The following is a 27,473-nucleotide window of genomic DNA, read 5'->3' on the forward strand; positions in this document are numbered from 1 at the left end:
CACTTCCAGGGTCACATGACTAGTGGGTAGTGAGCTCTGTCCTCCAAGAGCTCTCACCCCCACCGTCTTCTCGGCTTCTGCACTTTCCCTGAGCTACAATGCCACAACTGACTCTGATGAGAACATGGTGCACCGTGTTGTGCGCTATGTTCTCTAATCGGAACTGATAGTAAGCTGTGCAGTATCGAAAAAAATGACAGTATTAAACCAAACTGGGCATCAAAGTATTGAAAAAAGTATTGATACTCCAATACCTGGTGGAACCCTGATTCCAATGTTGTATGTTACAGGTTAGCCTGTAGCCATCAGACTTGTAACTTCTGCAGCGCTTAGTCCCTAATGGATCCAAAATAGACTGGATTACTCCCTTGTAATGGTCACATATGTACAGTTAGGCCCATATATATTTGGACAGACAACATTTTTTAAATCTTTGTTCTCTACATTACTACAATGGATTTGGAACAAAACAATTCAGATGCAGTTGAAGTTCAGACTTTCAGCTTTAATTCAGTGGGTTGAACAAAATTATTGCATAAAAATGTGAGGAACCAAAGCATTTTTTAAACTTAATTACTTAATTTCAGGGGCTCAAAAGTAATTGGACAAATTAATTGTAAATAAAATGTTAATTTCTAATACTTGGTTGAAAACCCTTTGTTTGCAATGACTGCCTGAAGTATTGAACTGATGGACATCACCAGACGCTGTGTTTCCTCCTTTTTAATGCTCTGCCAGGCCTTCACTGCAGCGGTTTTCAGCTGTTTGTTTGTGGGCCTTTCTGTCTGAAGTTTAGTCTTTAACAAGTGAAATGCATGCTCTATTGGGTTCAGATCAGGGGACTGACTTGGCCATTAAAGAATATTCCACTTCTTTGCTGTAATAAACTCCTGGGTTGCTTTGGTTTCATGTTTTGGAGCATTGTCCATCTGTATTTCGAAACGCCGACCAATCAGTTTGGCTGGATTTGAGCACACAGTATGTCTCTGAAAACCCCAGAATTCATCCGGCTGCTTCTGTCCTGTGTCACATCAGCAATAAACACTAGCGACCCAGTGTCACTGGCAGCCATACATGCCCAAGCCATCACACTGCCTCTGTCATGTTTTACAGATGGTGTGGATCATGAGCTGTACCATGCCTTCGTCATACTTTTTTCTTTCCATCATTCTAGTAGAGGTTGATCTTGGTTTCATCTGTCCAAAGAATGTTCTTCCAGAAGTGTGCTGGTTTTTTAAGATTTTTCTTTTTAGTAAAGTCCAATCCAGCCTTCTTATTCTTGAGGCTTATGAGTGGCTTGCACCGTGCAGTGAACCCTCTGTATTTACTTTCATGCAGTCTTCTCTTTATGGTAGATTTGGATATTGATACGCCTATATCCTGGAGAGTGTTGTTCACTTGGTTGGCTGTTGTGAAGGGGTCACCAGTGCTTTATTTCTCAGGATGTACCAAACTGTAGATTTTGACACTCCTAATAGTGTAGAAATTTTGGGGATTTTTTTTTTCTGTTTTCTCAGATGAAGGATGGCTTGTTTCACCTGCATGGATAGCTCCTTTGACCGCATGTTTACTTCTCAGCAAAATCTTCAAAATGCAAGCACCACACCTCAGATCAACTCCAGGCCTTTTATGTGCTTAATTGAGAATGAAATAATGAAGGAATTGCCCACACCTGCCCATGAAACAGCCCTTAAATCAATTGTCCGATGACTTTTGGTCCCTTTAAAAACCGGGTGCCACATGTAAAGGAGCTGAAACTTCTAAACCCCTTATCCAATTTTAATGTGGATAACCTCAAATGAAAGCTAAAAGTCTGGACTTTATGTCCATGTCCATTATATAACTATAACTTGAATATGTTTTAGTAAGCAGGTAATAAAAACAAAGTTTGTGTCAGTGTCCAAATATATATGGACCTAACTGTATCTGTCTAAGGCACTGCTCACATTGGAAGTATGCATAAGGAATATTTTCAGACATTTACCTCTGCCAGCTGCATAATCCATGCAGAAGCATATGTCACTGTATAATCCATTTTTTTACTGGATGGAATAGTGTGTTCTACGATGCTGTTCCATAAGCAAAATAGGATACTGTTTTGGCATACATCTGGTCAATGGGACCCTATGGATACACAGTGTGTGTGCGAAGAGCTTTTACCGGTGCAACTTTATGTGGATACAGCCTAAGCTGTACAAAAATATGAAATACTGATCATGACAAATAAGAATATTGCTCTTTGCCCAAATATTTTTCCCTATTACAGGAGTTTTCCTTTCACCGTATGTAGTAACTTATTGCAGGAATGTGTCATTAGTTACTAAATGTGGGGTATCTAACCTCTGGAACATCCATTATAATGAAGGAGCCCCGGTCACATAAGCCTCTGCACAGGGATGCTGTTTGACCTGCAAAGTACTGAGTTGCTGAACTTAAATGGCATCTGTCAGCAGATTTGTACCGATGAACCTGGCTGACCTGTTGTATGTGTGATTGGCAGATGAAGACATCTGTCTTGGTCCTATGTTCATATGTGCCTGCATTGCTAAGAAAAATGATGTTTTAATATATGCAAATGAGCCTCGGAGCAACGGGGGAGTTGCTGTTACACCTAGAGGCTCAACAATCTCTGAAACTGCCATGCCCTCTGCAGTTTGATTGACAGGACCAGGCTGTGTAAATATCATTACGCCTGTCAATCAAAGTGCAGAGGGCACAGCAGTTGCAGAGAGATCAGAGCCTCTAGAAGGAACAGGAACGCCCCCGTTGCTCTTGGAGGCTCATTTTCTCAGCAATGCGGGCACATATGAACATGAAACCAACACAGATGCCTTCATCTGCCAAGTGCACATGCAACAGATCAACCAGGTATTCATCTGCTGACAGATGCCCTTTATAGGGATATTCCGGTTATTTTAAGTTATCCCCATCCAAAGGATGGGTGACCTATTAGATTGGTGGGGATTCTACCGCTGGGAGTCCCACCAGTCATGAGAATGGGGGCCTCGTACACTGCAAGACCTCCTGAAATGAATGGAGCGGTAGGTCCGGAGCTCACTGTCGTTCTATTCCTCTCATAGGACTGGCATGGATGACGGAGTATAGCACTCGGCTATTTCCAGCAGGCCCCATAGACATGAATGGAGCAGCAGTGCGCATGCCTCAATGTTCATTTGGGAAGTTGGGGGTGGGCTGTGGGGTGCAGATCCACCAATCTAATAGTTATCCCCTATTCTCTCAGACGGGGGATAACTTGAAGTAACTGGAAGGCCCCTTTAAGATATGTGCTCTAGTTATTGGTTTGGATCCTAGAGGTCCGAGAGCCTCCAGTTAGTAAGTGATGACATATCCCTGAAATATGCCATCCCTTAAACTGATTTACTTATTATATTTTCTTTCTCTTTCTTTCCCTAACCTCTAGATATTGGACAAGCTGTTGGATCGTGAAAGTCAAACTCACAAACCTCAAACTCTTAGTTCCTTCTACTCTTCCAGTAAACCAACAACAGCCAGTCAAAAGTCTCCCTCCAAACATGCCTCCCAGTCCACAACAGCCATTATAATATCAGGTAGCCCAGCCACGCACCAGCAGCCAGGTGTGAGCACCGCGGTCCATGGAGGGATTACTGAAAACTTCTCTGAGAAGAACACACAGGGTACCTTGCTCATCTAGCCTTCCTTACACATAATGCTGTTATACCTTATAGACCCTGTACTGCTCACATGTGTACGGTCAGTCTTTTATCCTCAGGAATATCTTAAAGGGCTTGTCCAACAAAAGAGAGAAAAATGGGAGAAGACAACTGAATGAGTACATGGGTTGTTGTTGGACAACCTCGTTTGAAGTGTATTGTAATGTATACATTTTCACTACAGTTTTTTTTCTTTTTCCCTTGCATTATGCATGGACATGTAGGAGGGGAGTGATTGACATAGCCATATTGTCCTCTCTTGGTTTGTAGTCCAAAAAGTTATGACCGTTTCTGAAATAATGACGTGGTCCCTCATGCAGTGTAAAGAGACCATGGAGCGAAAATAGTTCACATTAAAGAGGTGGTCTGACAGATATTAGATAATGCAAAACATTACAAGTCTATAAAGGCATTTTATTCTAAGCAGCACAGAACCCATTGCCACACGTTTACTAATGTCAGTGCACCTATGCACTCTTGTAAACTGTGCCAAAATGTAGTGCAAATTAGCACCATTTGGTGCATTTGGTTCTAGTGCTGGAAAGCAGGTGTGGCTTTGCTCGAGCAGGTTTGGGCTAATATCCGCCATAAAAATCTGTCTCAAACTAAGCCAATCAATAGTGGGTATAGAGTTAGACCAAACTTTCTATCCCTGCACCAGATTCATCATCCAGCCTGAGCCACAGTGATAAATCTGGTGCAGGTCTAGACTCCATATGTAGGATTAGTAGATCTGCCCCATTTGGTGTATGTTCTCAGAAAATAAAAAGAACACAAGGGGGTGCCAAACAAATATGTAATGGCTAGATATAGACAGAGATCTTTTTTACTTAAATGGTTCCAATTGAAAACTTAATTTGCATGATCTAACAGAGTAAAATAATTTTTAGTCATGGGACAGCCCCTTTACAGTCACCAGTTTTCATTACATTCCTAAATATTTGTGTCTTTAGGGTACTTTCACACTAGTGTTAATCTTTTCCGGCACGGAGTTCAGTCATAGGGGCTCAATACCGGAAAAGAACTGATCAGTTTTATCCTAATGCATTCTGAATGGAGAGCGATCCGTTCAGGATGTCTTTTTGCCTTTTCAGGACTAGATAATACCGTAGCATGCTGCAGTTTTATCTCCGTCCAAAATACTGGAATGCCGGATCCATTTTTTCCCATTTGAAATGCATTAATGCCGGATCTGGCCCCAGGTGTTTCGGCAAAACGGATCAGTTTTTGCGATCTGCGCATGCCCAGACCGCAAAAAATTAGAAAAAAATAAATGCTGGATCAGTTTTTCCGGATAACACCGGAGAGACGGATCCGACATTTCAATGGATTTGTCATACGGATCAGAATCCTGATCCATCTGACATCTGTCGGACAAATGCCATCAGTTTGCATACGTTTTGAGGGATCCGGCAGGCAGTTCCGGCGACGGAACTGCCTGACGGAATCCTCTGCCGCAAGTGAAAGTACCCTTACTATTCTGTCTCATTGAAGCAGTATGGTCATTGGTATTTTGACGTGAACTATACCCTAGTCTGTTAAGTTGTCCTGGCAACTATCATACCTTTTTTTTATTATTATTATTTTTTTATTAAATAATAAAAACTTTATTATATCGACTAATATGCTTCACAGAAGAAGCAGTCCCCGAAACGTCAAATCTCAAATATTACACACAGCATAATATAAGTATGCGCACTATTGTACCTAACATACACATTGCTATAGGGGTGTTGTCATCCTAGGTATTTGTTGCATGCATATAAGATATGCTTCAGAACACCGGAACAGACAGAGGTGCACACCATTCTCTATCTGTTCATTTCTGTGGCAGCCATGCTTAGTTGCTCAGCTAATTTACATGGAAGTGAATTGAGAGAGATGTACCCAGGCACAGCCACCTGTCCAAGAGGCCAGAAGCAGCCTCGGGTCTGGGGACCCTCATTCTGTAGATAGTAGTGGGCCGCAGAGGTGGAACCCATATCTTTTAGACAGTTATGGCATATTCTGTGGACGAAGGAATGTTAAAAATGGGACTATCCCTTTGAGTGCTCATGTCCATGACCTTTTGGCTGTTTTGTGGTCCGCAAATTGCAAATCTTCAAAACACGGATGCGGCCATGTGTATTTTGTGGAACGGCTGGCCCCTAATAGAACTGTCCTATCCTTGTCCATACTGCGGACTATAATAGGACATGTTCTATCATTTTGCAGAGGGCATGGAAAGGACATATGGATGCAGACATCACACATTAAAGTGTATGGGTCTGTATCTGAATCACAAAAAATGCGGATCAAGTGGAGGCCAAAAAAACGCCTGTATGCATGAGCCCTAAATGGAATGTATCATCAGAAAATGACCTATTGTGTAAATCACGTTCTTGTGTTAAACAGCTTTCTTTAATTTTCCATGTCACATCTAAAATCCTGCAGTTTTCACACTAGGTCTAATAAAATGTTGAGACTTTTGGTTCTGTACAGGCAACTTTTCAGTAGCCATCTCATTATCATCACAGGCTGAATTACGACGACATATAGATAACACAGTATCCACCATTCACAGTAGGCGATATCATAACTTAGCAGCTCCCTCCTGACCTCTGTACAGGTCACAGAGAATGCTTAGAAAGTTCTGCCATATAGGTCAATGGGGACCCCCCTTTCCATTGGGTCTATGGCCTATGCAGCTGCTCTCAAAGAACAGGAAGTCTTGATATATCTTAAGCCTATGGCTTTAAAAAAATAAAAAATAAAAAAAATATGTTTAACATAAAAATGGATTTAAACAATGTAATTTTCTGATGACACATTCCCTTTAAGTTTTACACTGTATTTATACATTTGGCTGTGTTCACACCTACATTACAGGCTTTATTGGGAGCCTCTGTCGCCGATTCTGTCAAAATAGAGCAGGTGACCCATGACGAAAATTCAGTTGATCCCATTACAATCAGTTTAGTCTATTGGGCACCATTAGTATCTATCATGTTAGGGATTTGGCACTTATGTCATTTTGATTGTTCTGCTCCTATGTGAACAGAGCCGTACCTGTATTAACACTGTTGTGTGTCTGTGTTACAGATAGTTCCCAGAAAACAAGCAATGAACCGGTGGAAGCACAAGTGTACAAACAGGAAGGAAAAGTACCAAGCCGTCTGGCACTGGGAAACCGAGGAGGATATAATGGGAGGTGCTGGGGTTCACCAGTGCGTCAGAAAAAAAAGCACACAGGTAATTAACTTTCAGTCAGCATTGATATAATTATGGATGAGATAATGAGAGGTCACAATAACACCTTTTATAAGCGTCACATTGAGCTGGTAAGACCCTATATGTGCCCCTGGGTGACATGCACTGAAGCTGTGCTTGTGACTCACTATGAGGAGTGAAAGAAGAATTGGCGTGCATTCATATGTGCCATTTTGATGCAGTTTTTGAAGTGGATTCATACAAAGAGACAGAAGTAGAATCTTTCCTGTATACTTTATTATCCCCTTCTTATTTGGGCTTCAAAAACGGCATGAAAAACTCATCCCCACTGCTTGTGTGTACCCACCCTTATAAGTGAACAGCACTTCCCGCTCCTGCCATACATACAATCCAGCAATCCGTCAGCCCTCCACCATTGACGGTTAGTGACGGATACAGTGACCCGCACCTTGTTCTTATTTTATGGATAGAGAGAGCTACATATTAGTGTGTGTATTTACACACATACATTTTTTAAAACATTGATAAATCTGCTCCGCTCCTTCCGCTCTATAGCATGCTGCCTATGTGGCGACAGGCTCTCTTTAAGTAGCAGTATAAAATGTGCTTTTACAAGTAATGTGAAACTTATCGACACCTCATATAAGAATACAAAATAGAACACCTGGTGCATGGAAGATGCTCTTGAAAGGGGCACAGACCACAACACCTATTTACCTCTAAGTGGAGTTTTCAATAATAAGCTGTGTCTTCAAGATGGAGTGCACACAGGCATTTAGAGTCTGGATGGTGGCCAGGAGGGTAATAAGGTAAGTATGAACAAAAAAGAAACAATATAGCAGTGCTCAGAAACAGTACCAAACAGTATCGCATAACTCCAAGGGCAAAGGTGACAGACTGACATCATAAGTGGGGGAGAGGGTATATCAAGTCACCCCCTCCTGACCAGTGTATCATATTTCCAATGGACCAATTATTTGATCCTGGTGATTGAAATTCTGTACCCTATGGATAAGAAGAATCAAGCAGGCCATCTGGTTAAAATTATAAATTTATTGGGGTTCCAGTCATTTTAGCAACGCTTTTGAATGATTAGGCATATTGACAGCTCAATAATTCAGTGGTTAATGTGTCTAATAATCAGTAATTAGAATTGGTTATGGTGCTGCTTCTGGAATCTTGGAACTGCGCGTTGTTCCAGTTTCTGGAAGTGCGTTCCACAGACCAGAAATGGGATAGGCAGATTATGCGTTCCACTTGCCGAAACGAAGATGAAACATACATTATAATCCAGTTGGAGATGAACAACAATCAGTCGATATCCAGAAAGTGTTCTATGATTTTTAGGTTCTACCTTTTCAATGGGAATAAATATGTTTAGTATATAAAAAAGACTGTATCACCGTATCTGTTGCCATTTTACAAAATTGTATTGTTTCTTTTTTATTTTATTTATATTTTATAAATATTTTGTTTTGATAAAAGGGATGGCTAGCATTGACAGCAGCGCGCCAGAAACTACATCTGACAGCTCCCCAACACTTAGTCGCCGACCACTTCGTGGTGGTTGGGGTGCTACTCCTTGGGGACGAGGGCAGGACAGTGATAGTATCAGCAGCTCCTCAAGTGATTCACTTGGTTCATCATCGTCTAGTGGGAGCAGGAGGGCAAGTGGTGGAGCCAGAGCCAAGACGGTAGAAGTTGGAAGGTAAGTGATTACATCTTTAATATAATATAGATGCAATTATCTGTCATATGGTAGAAATAAAATTTAGGGTAAATAACTTGACTGTTTCAATTGTCCAGATACAAAGGCCGTCGTTTGGAGAGCCATGCTCCCCATGTCCCTAATCAACCCTCTGAAGCAGCTGCCCACTTCTATTTTGAGCTGGCCAAGACTGTCCTCATCAAAGCTGGTGGGAACAGCAGCACATCCATCTTTACACATCCATCCTCCAGCGGTGGACACCAAGGGCCCCATCGCAACCTGCACCTCTGTGCCTTTGAGATAGGTCTCTATGCCCTGGGCCTACACAATTTTGTGTCTCCAAACTGGCTGTCTAGAACCTACTCTTCACACGTCTCCTGGATAACTGGTGAGCATTACTAATAGATCACTGGAATCTGCAGCAATGTTCTTATTCATGGTGTTTCTTTTAATAACTATGTATTTGAAACTATATCGATGGTGATCTTCAAGTGTTCTGGTTAATATTTCAGCTTTATAGGTGGGAGTATGCAAGGTAGCAGGAAGGTGTGTTCCCTGAGTTTTAGAGACAGATGAATGTCTACAGGAGAACTGAAAATGAGATGGTTATAGGAGTGATGTGGGACAGACATTGCATGTAAGGAAGTGGACATTAAGCATGGAAGTGGGAACGCAGAAAGGACATGCGGCACATGGGACCCTGCAAGATTGTAAATAATATTCCCCCTACCGTTTCCAGACTACTCAGCTTAGAGGATAAAGAGATTTGGTGTAAAGAACTGAAGAGTGAATGAATAACATTATCCTATTATACACACATGTTAAAGGTCAACCTAAAGAACGGGGGCTTCGATACAGTGGAGACCGTCCCTTGTAGGGCACACTGGCTCCTTTGCTGCTACAGAATAAAATCAGCACGTGATTCCTCTAGGTCCTAGGACATTGCTTGTTCTGTCCACAATACCATAGGCATATATACTACTGTTTCTTCCCTCTGCAGCCACATGGCGCATCACTGGATTGGTATACAAGGTTCCTGTAATAAACAGTATTCATTCCGTTGAAGTCCCTTTAATTTTATTTAGGTTCATTTATTTAGTACAATCAGAAAACTGACCTTGGGACAAATGGTTTCTACACTGTTTCACCGCTGAATAAGTGTTTGGTCATGTTTTTTTTTGTTTTGTTTTTTGTATATCTTGGGTTAAAATGTTGCCATTGAAAGTGACTGCAGAATGAGGGTGATAGAAAAACGTAGTGAGTAACGGGATCTTATTCAGCATTGCAATGGAAAGGATGCAAAAAGAGTTAGTTTGGTCCAAAGTGTTTCTTGGTCAGTCTTTATCTGTTGAAGAATTCTGACCAGTAAAACACTTTTTACATCTTATCTTGTGGCAGGGCTAATTTAGACCCCATAGTCCATCACATTTATTTCCCGACTCCTGAATGGATTCACCTTTTCTGCATCACACATGAATATAAATGGCAGTGCTTTTTATTATTTGTACTGATCAGCCTAATTTTGGATTCCAGGGCAGGCAATGGAGATTGGAAGTGCAGCACTAAATATTCTTGTGGAGTGCTGGGATGGCCATCTCACTCCACCAGAGGTAGCCTCTTTGGCAGACAGGGCTTCCCGAGCTAGAGATTCCAATATGGTTCGAGCAGCGGCAGAACTGGCTCTGAGCTGCCTCCCTCATGCACATGCATTGAACCCCAATGAGATCCAGAGAGCTCTGGTGCAGTGCAAAGAGCAGGTAGGTACCATAGCTTGGAGATGAATGCATTTTGTAGCTCACATCTATCATGCATGCATTAACTTAAGTCTAATGTTAAAGCTGTAAGGCACTGGGAGTTTTTAGCCATGTAAAAGTATTGATTGTTTTCTTCCTAGGATAACCTGATGCTAGAGAAGGCTTGCATGGCAGTGGAGGACGCAGCTAAAGGAGGAGGTGTTTACCCTGAAGTCTTATTTGAAGTGGCTCATCAGTGGTATTGGCTGTATGAGCAAATGATGGGTGGCACTCCAGCGCAAAGAGAAGGAGCTACTGGCTGCAGTACAGGAGGTGCTCGTTCGGTGTCCGAGATGGTGCGTGGACTTACAGACAGCAGGATAATACCGGAGACCTCCACTGTGACTGTGGCAACTGCAGTGACTGCTGCAACCGTAGTCCCGGTGATATCAGTTGGGTCAACGATCTACCAGCAGCATACGGCAATGGCTCATGCACACAGCCAGGGACTACACCCTTATACTACTCTCCAGACACACATACCCACTGTGTGTACTCCACAGTACATTGGAATCCCTCGTCAGCAAATGCCACAGCCAACAGTCTTCCCAGTTCCTGGAACATTGTACACACAGGTAAACAATGGAGATCGGGATGTGGTGCACTGAAACAAGTGCAAAAATGTTGTCCATAATGACCTTTAGTCCAAAGCCATGGTGTGAAAGCATTGAGTGGAGGTGATGTGTCACATACTGGTCATTCTTAGTGATTCGTAAATAAGTACCTACTTTGCCTGGTTTAATATGCTATATTATTTTAGTATTTCCTAGGGTTAATTCCTTTTTTTATTTTTATCATTATGCATTGCGTTTTAGTTATGTGTAGCTTGAGGAATATAACAAGCAGTGAAGAGTCCTCTTTTTTTGTGTGGTTGACCCTCAATTTAATATTACATTTCTGTAATAGATAACACCAAACACAAATTTTCAATTGGATCATTAACAAAATGTTCCTGTGCATAAATATTGATGTTACTCTTGTTATGCTGCCACCTGCTGTTCTTTTGCTTTCCTGTCAGAACATCCACCTGACCTGTCCATTATCTGACATTCTGATCGCCCATCACAGATATTTATTGCAGATCCACCTCTGAGACCAACACCTATCTTTAGTATGGTGTTCTCCTGACCCTGTCGTGCCTCACCATGTGCCCAGGCTGTGATAGTTGGCTGGGTTAAACGGAAACAGCCCAACATAGTGTGCTTTCCATAAAATAGCTCTGCTATTTTCCTCAACCCAATCCACTTTCACAGCCTGGATGCAGCAGCCAACTGTTTTTAGAGATCGATGTAGGTCCTGCACCTATGAGATCTCTATGCACGTCTCTTATTGCACAAACTATGCCTATTTTAGGGAGTGCACATGCCAGAATAATACAACTGCTGTATGAACCATGAATCTTAGACAGTACGTCTGACACCCGGGACCCCCACCGATCAGCTGTTAGAGAAGTCAGCAGTGCTCGCAGTAACGCCGCAGCCTTCTCTGTGCTTTTCCCTAAGCATAGGAGCAGCTCGGCCCTATTGAAGTGAATGGGGCTGAACGCAATATCGAGCACAGCCGCTATACAATGTACTGTAAACAGCTAATCTGCAGGGGTCCCAAGTGTTGGACCGCCACCTATCAGATACTCATCACCTATTCTGAGGATAGGTCATCAGTGTTAAAATGTAGGATAGCCCTTTTAAGTACCTTATTTTGTGCATGGCAGTGTAGCCATGTGAAACAGGAAAGGTCCTTCCCCAAACTGCATGTGACTATCTGGATGTAATTCTGCACATGACGCTCTCTTGGTCTGTGTTTGACCAGATCCGAGATGAAACCCATCCATTTTCTGGAGCTGAGGGGCCCAGACTATGTTGGGTATAGTGCATATACCGTTAGCAGAACTACATTTCTCTGTAGTTATAAACCCATCTTTTGGGGAATTACAATTTAGTGAAAACCATTTCTGAGGATAGAGCATACATAGTAATCAGTTGGGTACGATTAGCTTGTAGGTCAGACGGCAAGGCTAATGTGCAGTGACTATCATTTTGCTTTTTTTTGCAGGGCGTTCATCCAGCGTTCATTGGAGCCCAGTATCCCTACACAGTAACAACTCCTTCTATTGCAGCTACAGCTGTGTCTTTTCCGGGGGCTCCTGTCCCTTCAATGACACAGATTGCTGTCCATCCTTATCATACAGAAGCAGGGCTGTCGCTAACATCCAACGTAGCAAGTGAGTAAGCCTCAATGACCAATCCTCCAGAAGGAACTTGACACTGGCGTTTCACACCGTTGTGCCCCTGTGATACCACTAGGTGCTGCTATAATCCTTCACCGCCGATGCGGGTTGGAGATGTTGCCATAGCAACGCCAATTCAGACTCCTCTTCAGAGGAAGTTATCTTTGGTTATGCTTGTGAGGGGATTGAGCTTCACATGCGTTATCACCACTCAGTTATTCATATGACAATATTTATGTTGTATCATAAACTGAACATTTCATTTGTAGATTGATTTGTGTCCCCCTTCCCCCCCACCATTCACCATGTATGGATTTTCTTTTTTCCTCAGTCTCCTTATCGTCATTTCCAGGCAGCCAGGTTTACCAGTTTAAAGCTGTTCTCAGCAGTGTTTTTTTTTTTTTAGCATGAAATGGGATCATGTATGAAAAATTATATATTTTTTTCTCAGATTTTCCTAAATGGTTTGATGCAAATGACACAGTATAATTTTCACGTCATCAACCGTTAAGAGTATAAATCTAATTTAATCGAACAAACCTCCCAATGATAAGTGTTTTTTTCACAAATGAAAAAACTCTAAATGCTGTTCCAAATTATTCTGCACAGCAGTTTCAAAACATTTTATAGGTTGTAAAGAACTGAAAATGGTCATTTTTGTTGAGTTTGCAGCATTAAGAGGTCACATTTACTGAAATCAAAAGCTATTTCAATCAAAAACATCTTAACAGGCCAAGTTACATGTTAAAGGGTTTCTGTCGCTAGAATTTTCAGTATTACATTAGCGATGTGGTAATGTCAGCTGCACCTAACTCTGCTATTCTAATAATTATCCGTGCCCCCGTTACTGTAGAATTCTTACTTTTATAATATGTAAATGAGCCTCTAGGAGCAGGGGGGGGCGCGTTGCTCCGGCACCTAGAGGCTCCCGTCTCCCACCTCAAGTCTCGCCTTCCAAGTGTTGATCGACAGGGCCAGGCATCGTTCGCATCCTTCTGCCTGCCCTGGGGAAATCTCGCGCTGTTTGGTATTCTGCGCAGGCGCAGTGAGGGAAGGACGCCCACAGGATGCCAGCTTCCTCATCGCGCCTGCGCAGAATACTGAACGGCGCTAGATTTCCCCAGGGCAGGCAGAATGATGCGAACGATGCCTGGCCCTGTCGATCAACACTTGGAAGGCGAGACTTGAGGACCAGTAAAAAAAGGTTAGATCCAGGTTCATCTGTGAACCCGGACAACCCCTTTAAGTAGTTTTCCTTTAATTGGGCTCACCTGTCAAACTTATTATCACTGGTGTTTGAGATTAATTTCAGTGACCCACGAGCCCTGAGACACAATACCATCCAAAACAAAAAATTACATCTTTATGACACTTAAATCCAGTTTGCATAATAATTTGGAACGCGGTGTAAAGCAGTATTCCCATTTTATAAATGGATGGCATATCACTAGGACCTACCAATATGAGCTATGAGGCTGCAGTGCTGATTTACTTCTGCTTCCACTTCACTGTTTTTACCTGCACAGCTGGGTGGTCCAGAGCGCTGTGCAGGAAAAAACGGGGAACGGGATGTAGCACTGTGACCCTTCATTCCCCGAATCAGTGGGGTCCCAGAGGTTGGACCACCACCAATGATAACGGTATGATATCATAATAGATTCCGGAAAAAAAAAAAATTGTGGACAAGAATAGGCATCCCTACAATGGGTCTGCAACAAAAAAAAAAACGGATGCAATGTGGACATCATCCGTATTTTTTGCTGATACGCGTTTTGAGGACCACAAAATGCCTACTGTCTTGTGAATACAACCATTGATGTAAATGCATTACCTATACTGTACTGATCCTGAGTCCTTATAGTCTACACCTTTATTCACAGAGCTTCCGTAACACGCATGTGCGACCGGCCACTCTGTTCAGTTAAGAGGGGCTACAAGGCCCCCGTTCTCGTGGTTGGTGAGGGTCCCAGTGGTAGGATAGGGGATAACTTCAAACAATCGGAATATCCCTTTAACTGCTCATTTGCATACATATTAAAAGTACTTTTTCTCCAAAATGAAGCAACCGGTTACCAAGTAAAAGTATCATTACATTCACCTGAGCTAGTCCTTCAAGGCATTGTGTCTGGTTTAGGCCCGCTTTACATCAGGAGCCGGACAGAACTGACGAACATTTACTGCATGTCAGTAGACAGGTCCGGGGTCTGTACCCTGATAGCGCCACACAGAAAAACTGAGCATGCAGCGTTTTTCTGTCCAGCATTATTCGACACCCGCCAACCCATAGAAAACTGTGGGATCAGTTCAGGCTGCCGTTTCCCTCTGGCATTTTCTGCTTCAAACTGGAGCGAAACTGAATCGGATCACTGGACCTGTGTAAAGGGGCCCTTAACAGTGAATTTCCTGGTGACAGACTCCCCTTACTGAATTTCTGTTACAGGATGAGTTTTTGAAGAGTGGTCCCCTGATCTGTTACACTTCTGGTTAACAAAGGTTGGGTGTAATAATGGCCTCCGATCACATTGTTCCTTTTCTTGATTCCAGTAGGGAGCGTTCACACAGGAACTACATTTCCAGCAATCCCTGGCACTAGCCTGACAACACTAACCACTCAACCCGCCCAGCTGGTTACAGGGAGCTTCCCTGTGGAGGATGAGCAGCACAGTCAGCCCGTCAGCCCCCAGTGCTTACACTACCTCCACTCTGCCTATCGTGTTGGTAAGTCATTGTGCAGGACGAGGGGGCATTCCCTTCTGGAATGTTTTTATTTTCAATTACAACCACTAGTAGCTGCATCGTGGCCTCAGTGGTAGGCTGAAGATACCATGGCCAGGGTTCAAAAAACATGGCTGCTTTCCTACAAATACAGAGCAGCACCCGTCCATAGTTTCTGAAGGGGAGACGAGCTGCAACACTAGACAAGACCCATGGACAGGTGGGGACACTGTGTTTGGAAGGAGTGAGACAATGAACACCCAGGAGTCCTATAAAACTATTCTAGTTTATTTTCAATGCATGAAAAAGTCCATGTGCATAATACACAGTATAAAAGGCTATGAATTTTGATAAAACACCTTTGTCAAAGCTTCAGACAAAAGTGTTCCCATATACACTGATGCCTTCAGGGGTCTATGGCACAAGACTGCTGAGGCCATTGATTGGCTGCAGCAGTATCACCGCTGCACTGAAAGAGAGGGTGGCGGTTACAAATATCGGAAACGTTCTGATAGCATTAGAGTTCCTTCTCATCCCCAACTAGATAAATACGAATTCCCTTGGATGCCGAAAAAGCATTTGAGGCTACTTTCACACTAGTGTTTTCGTTTCCGCTATTAAGATCTGTCATAGGATCTTAATAGTGGAAGAAAACGCTTCCGTTTTGCACCCATTCATTGTCAATGGGGACAAAACTGAACGAAACGGAATGCTCCAAAATGTATTCCGTTCCATTTGGTTGCATCCCCATCGCGGACAGAATAACGCTGCAAGCTGCGTTTTTCTATCCGCAATGTGGTGCGGAGCAAGACCGATCCGTCCTGACACACAATGTAAGTCGATGGGGACGGATCTGTTTTCTCTGACACAATAGAAAACGGATCCATCCCCCATTTAATTTCAGTGGTGTTCATGACGGATCCGTCTTGGCTATAGAAGACCTAATACAACCGGATACGTTCATGACGGATGCAGGCGGTTGTATTATTGTAACGGAAGCGTTTTTGCAGATCCATGACTGATCCGCAAAAACCGCTAATGTGAAAGTAGCCTTATAATGTTTAATGGGAGTGGCCAGGTAGGGTATTAGACAAAATGGGCATCATAGGTCATTTCTGAACCCTTCTTTTGGGCATGTATGGCACTCCCACAGCATGAATGTACACCTGAGGCCTCTTTTCCAGACCCTTTTCAATTAACTAAGGGCACACGTCCAAGGTGTCCACTGTCACTTCTACATTTTAATTTGACAGTGGAACCTTTGGCCAGGTAATTTGGAACTAACTATTTATGAAGGGATCCGGATAAGTACAGTCGAATTGTGTGTCATTTTATTTGCGGATGATGTGCTTCTGTTTCTGAGTAAACACCGGTGAAGACACCGTAAGGGTAGGTTCACACAGAGCGTATCAACATATCCCACGGCAGAAACCGCCGTGCTGCGGCTTCTACAGTGGGTTTTTCATGCAGACCCACTCTGCGAGAAGGCTCTGGGTGCAGCTCTGTGAGGGGTCTTGGTGCGGTCTTGAAAACTGCGCAGCAAAAAGTACTGTGCAGCCTCCCATTGAAAACAATAGGAGGCGGTTTCGGCACCGCACTGAAACCCGTCCCAAAATCCTACGTCTGGATCTACCCGTTTCACATAACTGATTTTGAAATACAAGCTTCAAAAATAAGCACAGAATACATGTGTTTTTTTTCTGCGCAAAATTTTTTCAATTCATAGCTGAATTTTCAGCTTGAAGTTTTAGAAGCAGATCTACGCAAAAAAAAAGTGCGGAAAACACACAAAATGGATTTTCATGGAGCGGTTTTTGTTTTCTGCTTCCTATGCATTTCAGTGGAGAGTCAGCGCTGATTGTGGCCCAAGATAGGACATGCAGCAGCTTTTCAAAAGTGCTGCTTCCCATTGATATGAATGGGAGGCTGTTTTGAGGCATTTGAAGCTGATTTTGAGGCAGAAACACTCCAAAATCAGCACCAAAAAACTCTGTGTGAACTGGCCCTAAGAGATCCGCTCTCTAGCCCTTGACTAATGACTGGACTAATAATGTGCTGCTTCTTATACATGGCGGCTAAGCTGCAGTATAAAATGTGGGGGAGAGGAAGCGCATTAGTCTCAGGAGGTGTATTTCTGACTATCTGAGACTCAAATGATGTCCGACATAGGTGGTACAAATCTGATGGGTTCATGTGGATTACATTTGTCATTACTAAATACGTACTGTTCATTGTATTTGCTATATTTCCATCAGGGATGCTGGCATTAGAGATGTTGGGTCGTAGAGCCCACAATGACCACCCCAACAACTTCTCCAGAAGCCCCCCATACACTGAGGACGTCAAGTGGCTGCTGAGTCTAGCTGCCAAGTTAGGTAAGGACAGGTTGTGGTAATGGATTAGAGGACCTTGTGACTAGCATACTGTGGTCTTTTCAGCTGAACGAAGTAATCTTTTGCTGAATGCCATGAATACCAATCATTCTCAATTGCCGAAGCCTTTTTTCCTCCGGTAATGAGTCTACATTTATGCATCCTGTGATAACTGACCTTTTCAGAGAATGCATGTGGCCGACAGCTGGGGCTTGTTGACCAGAATAAAATGACATTGAGCATCATGTAGTCTTTCACAATACCAATGGGCACTTATGGGTTAATGGTTTTTCATCTCGGATGCCTGCGTTTTTACCATATTTCAGATTCCAGCTATTGTGTTCTGCATTTAGTATTTTTTTCACTTTCCACAGGTGTGAATTACGTGCACCAGTTCTGCGTCGGAGCAGCCAAAGGTGTGCTGAGCCCATTCGTACTACAGGAGATTATTATGGAGGCACTTCAGCGGCTTAACCCTGCCCACATCCATAACCACCTGCGTACCCCTGCCTTCCATCAGCTGGTGCAGCGCTGTCAGCAGTCTTACATGCAGGTAACTTAATGTTGTAGTAAGTTTGAAAATGCGTACATTATTCTGAAATTATTAAAAAAATAGTTTGGGATGATCCCAATTTATATTTCTAGTACTCCAGAAAATAATTGCATGGTTCAGTCTAGTTTATGACACTCCTTGAGATCAACTAGTGGGGAGGCACTGCGTTTACACTATGCCCAATACTATGGATAATGAGCAGTGCTTCAGACTGATAGCTCTGCCTGTAAGGGAAGGTTCCAGTGTGGTACCTCACCTTCTATCAGCTTCCTCACCTTAAAGGGTTTGTGTTACTTCCGCAAGTGGCATTTATCATGTAGAGAAAGTTAATACAAGACACTTACTAATGTATTGTGATTGTCCATATTGCCCCATTTGCTGGCTAGACAAATTTTTCCATCACATTATACACTGCTTATTTCCATGGTTACGACCACCCTGCAATTCATCAGTGGTGGTCGTGCTTTCCCACAATAGGAAAAAGTGCCAGGGACTGTGAGAGCGCTCATAGGCTGGTGCTTTTTTTCTATAGTGTGCAAGCACGGCCACTGCTAATGGATTGCTGGGTGGTCATAACCATGGAAACAAGCAGTGTATAATGTGATGGAAAAATTAATCCAGCCAGCAAAAGAGGCAATATGGACAATCGCAACACATTAGTAAGTGGCTTGTATTGCTGAACGCAACCCCTTTAAATGTAATGGGCACCTGTGGGGAAATTTATATTGCCTCATTGTACTTATTTGCAGCAAAAAGCATTTTCCAATTCGTCTTTATTAAAAAATTGTTTTCTACAGCCTTCAGTTTTCCCTGACAATGCAGATACTGAGCTTTTCAACAAACTCTGAATTAATTAATAGTACAGTGTGTGAACATGAGGAATAACACTATTTCTGGCCACTATATCACTTCTATCTAGCATTTGTTTGCAGTTTTCTTATGTGCTTGCTAAAAAAAAATTGGTTTGCTGTTTTCTAAGACATGGTGGGTGGAGACTAGCTGCCATCCACTGCACACATAAAAAGTAGAGGAGAATCTCCTTCCTAACTGTCTCACAGTCACAGAGAAGCAGACTTAGGCCCCTTTCAGACGAGCGGGTGTCACGTTGCGGACTCGCTGCGGAGCACCCTGCCTGACAGGGTCACATTGCATTATATTGATTTATGATGCTATGTAACTATTAGAGTTCTGGAATGTATTGAATAACACTGACAGTATTAAGTTAGTGTTATCCAGTAAATTCCAGACCTCTAAGGGTTACATAGCATCATAAATCAGTATAATGCTATGTGACCCCGGCAATGCTGGAAGGTAAGGCCGGGTGCTGCGCTGCGAGTCCGCAGCGTGACACTTGCTCATCTGAAAGGGGCCTTAGGATAATGGAGGACATTGCAGAGAAGTACTGATCTGTATTTTTGCCCATGAAGCACCTGTGCTGAGCTATATCCTTCCTATGTAGCTGCACAGTCTCCTATCTCCTTAGCTCACTCTCACTCCTCCCCCTCCCCTCTCTCTATAAACTTGCATTGACATGTTGTAATATGATCCTCCTGCAGAGATGATCCATCCTGGATGGGAAAAAGGCATTTTTCAAAGTGAAAAGCAACTTGCGTGGGGGGTAGGGCTGGTAAGCAGCTGAGAACTTGAGAACTAGACATTTCTCACTGATAAAACATATTACAAAGTTTCTTGTGGTCGCTCCTACTATTGCTTTATGCAAAGTTGTGTAAAAGGCTAGCGACCATTTAAGTTTAGCTGCACTGTTATCAGTTTCACTATATTTCAGCTCAAATGAGTGTGTTTTATGGACCAGAGATGGTCATGTGAAAGCAGCTTTAGTGTTCTGGCATGCTAAAAGAGTTATATATAACAAGCGGTAAAGAGTCTACAAGTAGGGGGTAAGGAGAGCCATGATGTAGGAGTCCAGTATATTGATGAGATGTGGGCTCCTTTCCAATGTTTCCCCTATTACTGTAAATAGGGAGAAAGCTGTTAATCAGTGGCAGGAAATATGGGGTGTTTTCATCTGATGAATACATTAAACTCCTTGGCTATAGCGCTTGCAGTTTTGCTGCACCTATTAACTGAGTTTGACAAACTAATCTTCAGCATATTCACAAATATCTGTTGAAATCAGCATGTCTGTCACTATTCAGATAGGACAGTAGCCGGTCTTCAGGTTTGTGGTTGTGAACCACTGGATGGACTGGTAGTTCTGTTTACTGGTTATTGTTAAGCTGAAGTCTAACATATCATGATATATTATTATGCAGGATATTCTGTCTGAACATTCCAGTAATGGTAGATGATCCTAGTGCAGACCTTACTAAGCAGCTATCAAATATTTTAATGGTTTTTTTAATCTTCACAGTATGTTCCTTTTCTGTTTCCTGGAAAATAGACTAATAAATGACTAAATTATGAAGCTCTTAAATGGCATTTGGTGCCCGTGACTTTTTTTTTTTTTAATTCCCTTCATGAGAACATTAAATATTCAACTTAACCCTATCCTGACATCCATTTTACATGTACATTGGATGTCAGGTTTTGAAACATGGGGTCTGCTCAAGTTCTGAACAGGGCGCCATATACAGTGGGTGCCTGCTGTTTTATACAGCTGACACCTGCTGGCATTGTCCGTGATCGGAGACAACACCAATCATGGACGATTAGTCCCTCAGATGCCGCGATCAAGAGCAACCATGGCATCAGAGTAGTTCGACAGAGGGAGGGAGCAAGCGCCCTCTGTCCACTGATCGGCATCCCACAAATGTAATTGTAGGGTGCTAGGTACTTGATATACATAATTGGTATTGCTGCATCCATAATGATCCGATCTATTAAATTATTTCATTATTTAAATGAGTTCTCTGGGAATTATATAAAATGGCCACAAGCAACTTGTCCTAGAATGTGAGCAGGACTCGTTGCCTCCACTTGCAGAGCTACCTACACTACATTGCTCTACAATAGAGGGTAATGATGTGATCCTGCCTACAATATGTCATTATGACTGAGCAGCCTGACAGAAAAACTCACCAACATGTAGTATATGCAAGTGCCCGAGCATAATGTGTAGAGTGGACACCTTCACCCCACTAGGCAGCTCTGCAAGTTAGCCCTGCTAAAATTCTAGGACAGGTTGCGTGTGGCCATTTTAAATAATTCCCAGAGAACCCCCTTTTTTTTTTTTTTTTTAACCCTGCCTTCCCGGAGCATAACTCTTTATTTTTCAGTTCACATAGCCATGTAAGTGCTTGTTTTTTGTGCGCAACAATTTGTACTTTCAAATGGCGCCATTTTGTATTTCATACACTGGAATGGAACTGGAAAAAGAAACCACACAATTCCACCATAGTTTTCTGGGTTTCGTTTTTAGGGTTTTCCCTATGTCTCCCCCCTTCCCCCCCCATAACTTTTTTATAGTTATTTTTAAGAACCTGTATGAGGGCTCGTTTTCTGTAGGGCAATTTGTCGTTTTAATTGATAGGAGTATGTATTACTTTTTGATCACTTTTTTTTATCTTTTTTTTGTTTTGTGTCAAAGCAACAAACAAATGGCAAATTAGCCATTTTTATTTTTTTCAATTATGCCATTCGGTGTACAGGATAAATATTTTAATAATTTTGTGATGCGGCGATGCTATTGATTATTAACATTATATAATTTTTTTATAGTGTTTTTTTTTTTTCATAAGTTCACCTTGAACATGTGATCTTCAGATCGCTTCTCATGTAGACTGCAGTGAATTACCATTGCAATCTATGGGAGATTCATTATGTTCTTATGGGGCAGGGCTCCATATGGAATATACTATCACAGAAGTCACAGAGCTAAAACATCTTTTGTTGAAAATATATTTTAAAATTAGATAGGGGAGCCGAACAACAATAAATATTAAAATCAAAGAGATGCAGACAGGGGTACCACAGTGGGCATAGAGCAGAAAATTGCTGAGATGGCACAGGGAGGATGAAGGGACCCCCTGAGACTGTACCCTAAATACCCTAACAACTTCATGGCACCTGCAAGGAAAATCCCTACAACACTGGAATCACCCCTAGTTGCACCCTAAACAATCCCTATACTGTCTCTGCACAATTACCAACAAGTGGGGGTCCATCAGGGGACTCATCAAAGTCTGGAAGAAACAGCATGGCACTTGCCTTGGGACAAATTCACATTCATATATTCGCTCCACAGCGGGTACATATCATGGGTATGACTTGATACACACAAACCTTCCTACAGCCATTTCACATCAATGGACGCTTTCTTTCAGGGGATTCAACCTAGGGGAATAAGTGATGTGTAAAACAGAACCCCCCCCAAACAGGAGTCTTGAGATGGCAACATCCACAAAAAGCAGATCTAGAAGTGGTCACATTGATTAAAACATAGAACATTTGATGAAACATGAATAATAACGATAGCCAGGCCCACAATGGAGCAGCTCACGCCACCCACGTGCCAAGATAACCAGGATAGGAACATAGCTGTTCAGGGAGCATTCAGAGGGCCCGAGGCTGCCACAGCAACCGTAAGTCTCCTTCTATCCCGGGAGTGCAGCGCTTCCGGGAACATATGCCTCAGATGCCATGGTCGCTATTTACCATGGCATCTCAGGGGTTAAATGTCAAAAATTCCTCAGGGTGTCTGCTGTGTAAAACGGAAGGTATTCGGCAGAAGCTGAACGGGCGCCCTCTTTAAAGACCTGTTATACGCCGCACACGTAAGGTGCGTGCTGGGAAGTGGTTAACACAAAAAAAAAAGTGCTTTTTATTTATTTTTAAGTAGAAGTAAAACAAAGCAAAAAAAAAAACAATATAAATATACCGTATCTCCATAATTGTACTTACCCGTAGACTAAAGTAATTGTCATTTTTATGGCACAGTGGACACTGTAAAAACTAAGCCATAAAAACAATGTTGGAAATGTGTTGTTTTTTTTTTTCACATTGTCGTTCCCAGATAATGCTATGATGTCATAAAAAAAAAAAGTTATGATTTTTAAACGTCAGATGAAAAAAATAAAATAAATGCAATTTTAAGTACTAAACTAGGGTTAAATGGTGACATTACAAGGTACAACTTGTCCAGCAAAAAACAAGCCCAAAAACAAATAAAAAAGCTTTGTCGCTTTTGGAAGGCAGGAAGTAAAAAAAAAACGAAATTCAAAATCAGAAACTGGTCACTGCTTTTTGGGTAAGGCCGGTTTGACAGTTGCAGCAGGAGTTCAGTCAGGCTGTTCCTGCAGAGAACAGCCTTCTGGAGCTCTCCAGATCCAGCATTGCTGGACATCACCGGAATGCCCAGTGGCCCCATTGACTATAATGGGGTCTGGCAGAGATCCGGCTGTTACCCGGCAAATATGTCGGGATTCGGCGAGACAAACACTGTTGCACAGTAACTGTGTTTTTTTTTTGGTTGGCTCAGATTAGCAGTAGATGCACACCATTCAGCATAACCCATCTTTGTAGTAGTTTGCTGCCACATCCTCATTCATTGCCTTCGGTTACTAACATTAGAAAATACATCTATACATGTGTTTGTTCCAGTGCCTATCACACAATAACATTGAGGCCTCTTGCACACGGCCGTTGCCCCGCTGTGGCCGCATTGTGGCCCGCATACGGCAGGTCCACAATACATGTGCAATACATATGCATTCCGCATCACGGATTCGGACCCATTCACTTGAATGGGTCCGCAAATCCGGAGATGCGGTGCGGAATAGAAGCACGGAACGCAACCCCATGGAAGCACTCCATTCTGTGCTTCTTTTTGCGGAACGGATGGATCGCACACCCCTTTCAAGTGAATGGGTCTGCGAACCGGATGTGGCTGCGGACCGCAAATGCGGATTGCAAATTGCGGTCCGCAATGCATGGGCACCGACCGTGGGGGTCGGAGCCCGTGCATTGCGGACCACAATTAGCTGTCCGCATCACGGGCCCGGCCAGCACACGGTTGTGTGCAAGAGGCCTTAAAAGCACTTTCAGATTTCCTGTTATGGCATGTGTACCAGTGTTACTTGGGGAGATGTACCAAGCCAAGTGTGTGAGGATTTTGCTAGGAAAATGGGTGTGCATGCCTTTTGGCAGATTGTGTTTTAGATCCATTTTGCACCTCACTATGCAGCTAGGGAGTCATTAATTAAGACTGTTGATTTATATGCCGGCCTTAATACCCTTGCGCTGGCGGCGAATGCGTCTAAGTTATGTAGAGGCGCAGGCCTCTACATAACTTTGGCGCTTGGTTCCGCCGGCCATGCGACATGGTTTAAACTATGCAAACTCCCTTTCTGACTTAGTTATGAGACCATTTTCCATGCCATAAAGTGGCAAAGAAAATGGTATATGAGACGGGCCGGGCAGCTGGCCCTCTTCTCCTCTCGTTTTTCTGCCACCTTGGAAAAGTGGCGTGAGCGGGGAGAAGGCACAGATTTTGTTTCAAAACTCCTTTGTGACAAAATCTGACTAAAATACGCCAAAACGTATTGTATATTTCTTCATAACAGACTCCTGCAGCAATGAAAAACATGCAATGCAACAAAAAATCCCAAATAAACCAGAAGTCTCTTGTTGGTAAAAGTGGCTGTACGGTGATGTTGAGGGTTAGTTTGGCTCATTAATGCATGATACCTGATGCTGACATCCAACTAATCTGAGTAGCACAACAATTCTTAAAGGTTAACGGTCATGTTTTCTTTAAAAAAATAATAATAAATAAATAAAAAATTGCAGCAGTATTATGCATAAAGCAAACTTTCGTTTCATCACATACCACTGTTTTCCTTGAGTTTTTCCCTTAGTTACGGCTGTTTAAACATTTACAATATGAAGACCTGCTCAAGATGGCTCCTCTGCCAGTTCTCTGAGGCCAAAACTGCTTTCCCTCACTTCCCATACACACTTGCTGTAACCAGCAGCTCCCTGCCAGCCAATCAGATTGGGTTACTTAGAGACACGCCTCCTCACTCTGAAGTCTAATGCAGGCATGTAGTGTGAAGAACCGCCCCTTGTCTTCTGTTTACAATTAGCCAGAGACAGACAAGCCATAGCAACTGTCTTTTAAGGAGCAGTGGAAAGGGACAGAGGATATTAATGAAAGCTGTTATTATAAGGTCTTTTGGCAATCATTGACAGACTAACTCGGGTATACATGCCTAGCTCTAATAAACTAGCAAATAAAAAAAATATGATAGTTACACTTTAATACTTGCATTGAGCCTGCCGATCATGGCTAGTCAGCACTATTTAGACACAGTGACAGATCGGACAATAATCTGTTAATAGCAGCTTGTTGACGGTTTTCAGGTAGCAATTTTTGTAAAAAATGTTTAACTACTTTAAGCAGGATGAGCAAACATGCTTAATTATGAGTATTTACACAATGGTAATAAAGGTACAATTTTGCAATAAATTGATGTTTTCCTTCCCTTTTGTTGAGATGCATATTTAAGAGCAGGTCAGCCTGGAATCGTTGAAGCGTATATGTTCACTCAGGTTCTCTTTGACATGTATTACATTTTGTCTATAGGAAATACTGTAGTGTGACAAAAGGGGGACACCAGGAAGTGGGCAAATACTTTGTCCTATCACTGTAGTTTTCTCGGTTCATAGACATGGTTCGTAATGTGGCTTCTGTTTCTTTGCAGTACATTCACCATCGTTTAATACATCTTACCCCAGCGGACTATGATGACTTTGTAAACGCCATTCGCAGCGCAAGGAGTGCATTTTGCCTCACCCCTTTAGGAGCCATGCAGTTCAATGACATTCTACAGAATCTGAAGAGAGGCAAACAGACCAAGGAGCTATGGCAGAGGGTGTCCCTGGAAATGGCCACATATTCTCCTTGACCCTAAAAGAGACATTTCTTTCATCTTTTAAGTGAATAGCATACCACACGGCTTCCATCTGCAGGACTTGGGCTCACCTCTAGCCGAGCAAAAGGACTAGACGACACCACCACAGGCTGGGGGCTAGATGGTTACTCTGTAAAGCCTCATCCACACATCAGTGTTTGGTCAGTGATTGTGAGCCAAAACCAGGATTAGAGCCTCCACAGAGATCAGGTATAAGGGACGGATCTGCACCTGTTCTGTGTTTAGCTCAGAATCACTGATGGAAATCACTGACTGTGTGAATGAGGCCTAACAGTGGAACTTGTGAACCAGCTCTATGATGTGTTGTGGATCTCGGAGCAGCAGTTGTATGAACTATTTGTACAAGGTTGGATTTTTTTTTTTAATATATAAGATTATATACACTATTTTAGTTAATGCATTACAGCTCACATGTCTAATGTGTCATTCCTTATATTAGAAGACCCAGGTTGACTTACCCTACCCTGGCTTTGATGTTATTGGTTGGGGCTTTGTTGAAGTCTGCTTCTCATTTGTTAAATAGGATTTTTTTCATAGTGTACATTTGTCTTTTTTTTTTGTCATATGCTAAATATTTATTTTGGCTTTTTATTTGACACGTGTATTCTGTATCCCCTCCATCAGTACATATAATACCTGAATTAAACAGCCCTTCTCACAGCCAATATTCAAAGCTAAGAAGTCTTCAAGGCATATGTAAAACACTGTTCTCCTGTATTTCCTAAAGGATTTGGTATGTGTTTTAATGCAACAGAAAGGGGAATGTTTTTTGCCAACTGGGAAACTTAAGTATGTGTGTTCTGTCTCCCCTGAAAGCAGAATATCCTCCTTTCTTTGGTTTTCCTGGTAGATACATGCATTGTCGTCTTATTTTTGTTTTCCTAATTAAAAGGAAAATATTCTTTACATCAACCTTGCCTTATTATTCACGTTTCTCAGTAGACACCCCCTCAAAAGAAAAATTGTATAAGATGTGTGTGCAACTGAATGGCTATTTTGTCTGGTGTTAGAAAATTATTTGGGGTGAAAGCATAATTTAAGTGAAGCTCCGGTGTGACTCAATACTTAGGAAATGCAGTATCTAGCCCTGCTAGATTATTACCCCTTTGATAGACCATTTCAGATGTATGCAGCATTCTCAAAGATAATCTGTCAAATTGAATAAGCAAACTTCTCTGCAGGCATTATGTTATAGAGAAAGAGGAGCTGAGTAGATTAATATGCAGTATCTTTTGTGAGATCCTGGGATTTATTCCCTGCAAGAGTCCAGTGAGTGGTCCAGCTCAGTAATTGACAGCTGGCTCTGAATCC

General features: G+C 42.4%; 1 protein-coding gene across 1 annotated transcript in view; it reads left to right on the forward strand.

Annotated features, from left to right (window-relative positions):
• The window catches only part of ZSWIM8 (zinc finger SWIM-type containing 8), a 134,121-nt gene extending 107,047 nt beyond the window's left edge, over nucleotides 1–27,074 (forward strand). The window contains exons 16-26 of the mRNA XM_040437848.1: nucleotides 3,422–3,656; nucleotides 6,774–6,923; nucleotides 8,388–8,610; nucleotides 8,709–8,998; nucleotides 10,144–10,367; nucleotides 10,505–10,978; nucleotides 12,456–12,624; nucleotides 15,175–15,348; nucleotides 17,601–17,720; nucleotides 18,092–18,270; nucleotides 25,932–27,074. Of these exons, the coding sequence (XP_040293782.1) occupies nucleotides 3,422–3,656; nucleotides 6,774–6,923; nucleotides 8,388–8,610; nucleotides 8,709–8,998; nucleotides 10,144–10,367; nucleotides 10,505–10,978; nucleotides 12,456–12,624; nucleotides 15,175–15,348; nucleotides 17,601–17,720; nucleotides 18,092–18,270; nucleotides 25,932–26,135 (2,442 nt within the window). The 3' untranslated portion in view covers nucleotides 26,136–27,074. The remainder of the gene's footprint in view (nucleotides 1–3,421; nucleotides 3,657–6,773; nucleotides 6,924–8,387; nucleotides 8,611–8,708; nucleotides 8,999–10,143; nucleotides 10,368–10,504; nucleotides 10,979–12,455; nucleotides 12,625–15,174; nucleotides 15,349–17,600; nucleotides 17,721–18,091; nucleotides 18,271–25,931) is intronic.
• The last annotated feature ends 399 nt before the right edge of the window (nucleotides 27,075–27,473 follow it).

Source organism: Bufo bufo, chromosome 6, assembly GCF_905171765.1.
Source record: "Bufo bufo chromosome 6, aBufBuf1.1, whole genome shotgun sequence".
Classification (NCBI taxonomy): Eukaryota; Metazoa; Chordata; class Amphibia; order Anura; family Bufonidae; genus Bufo; species Bufo bufo.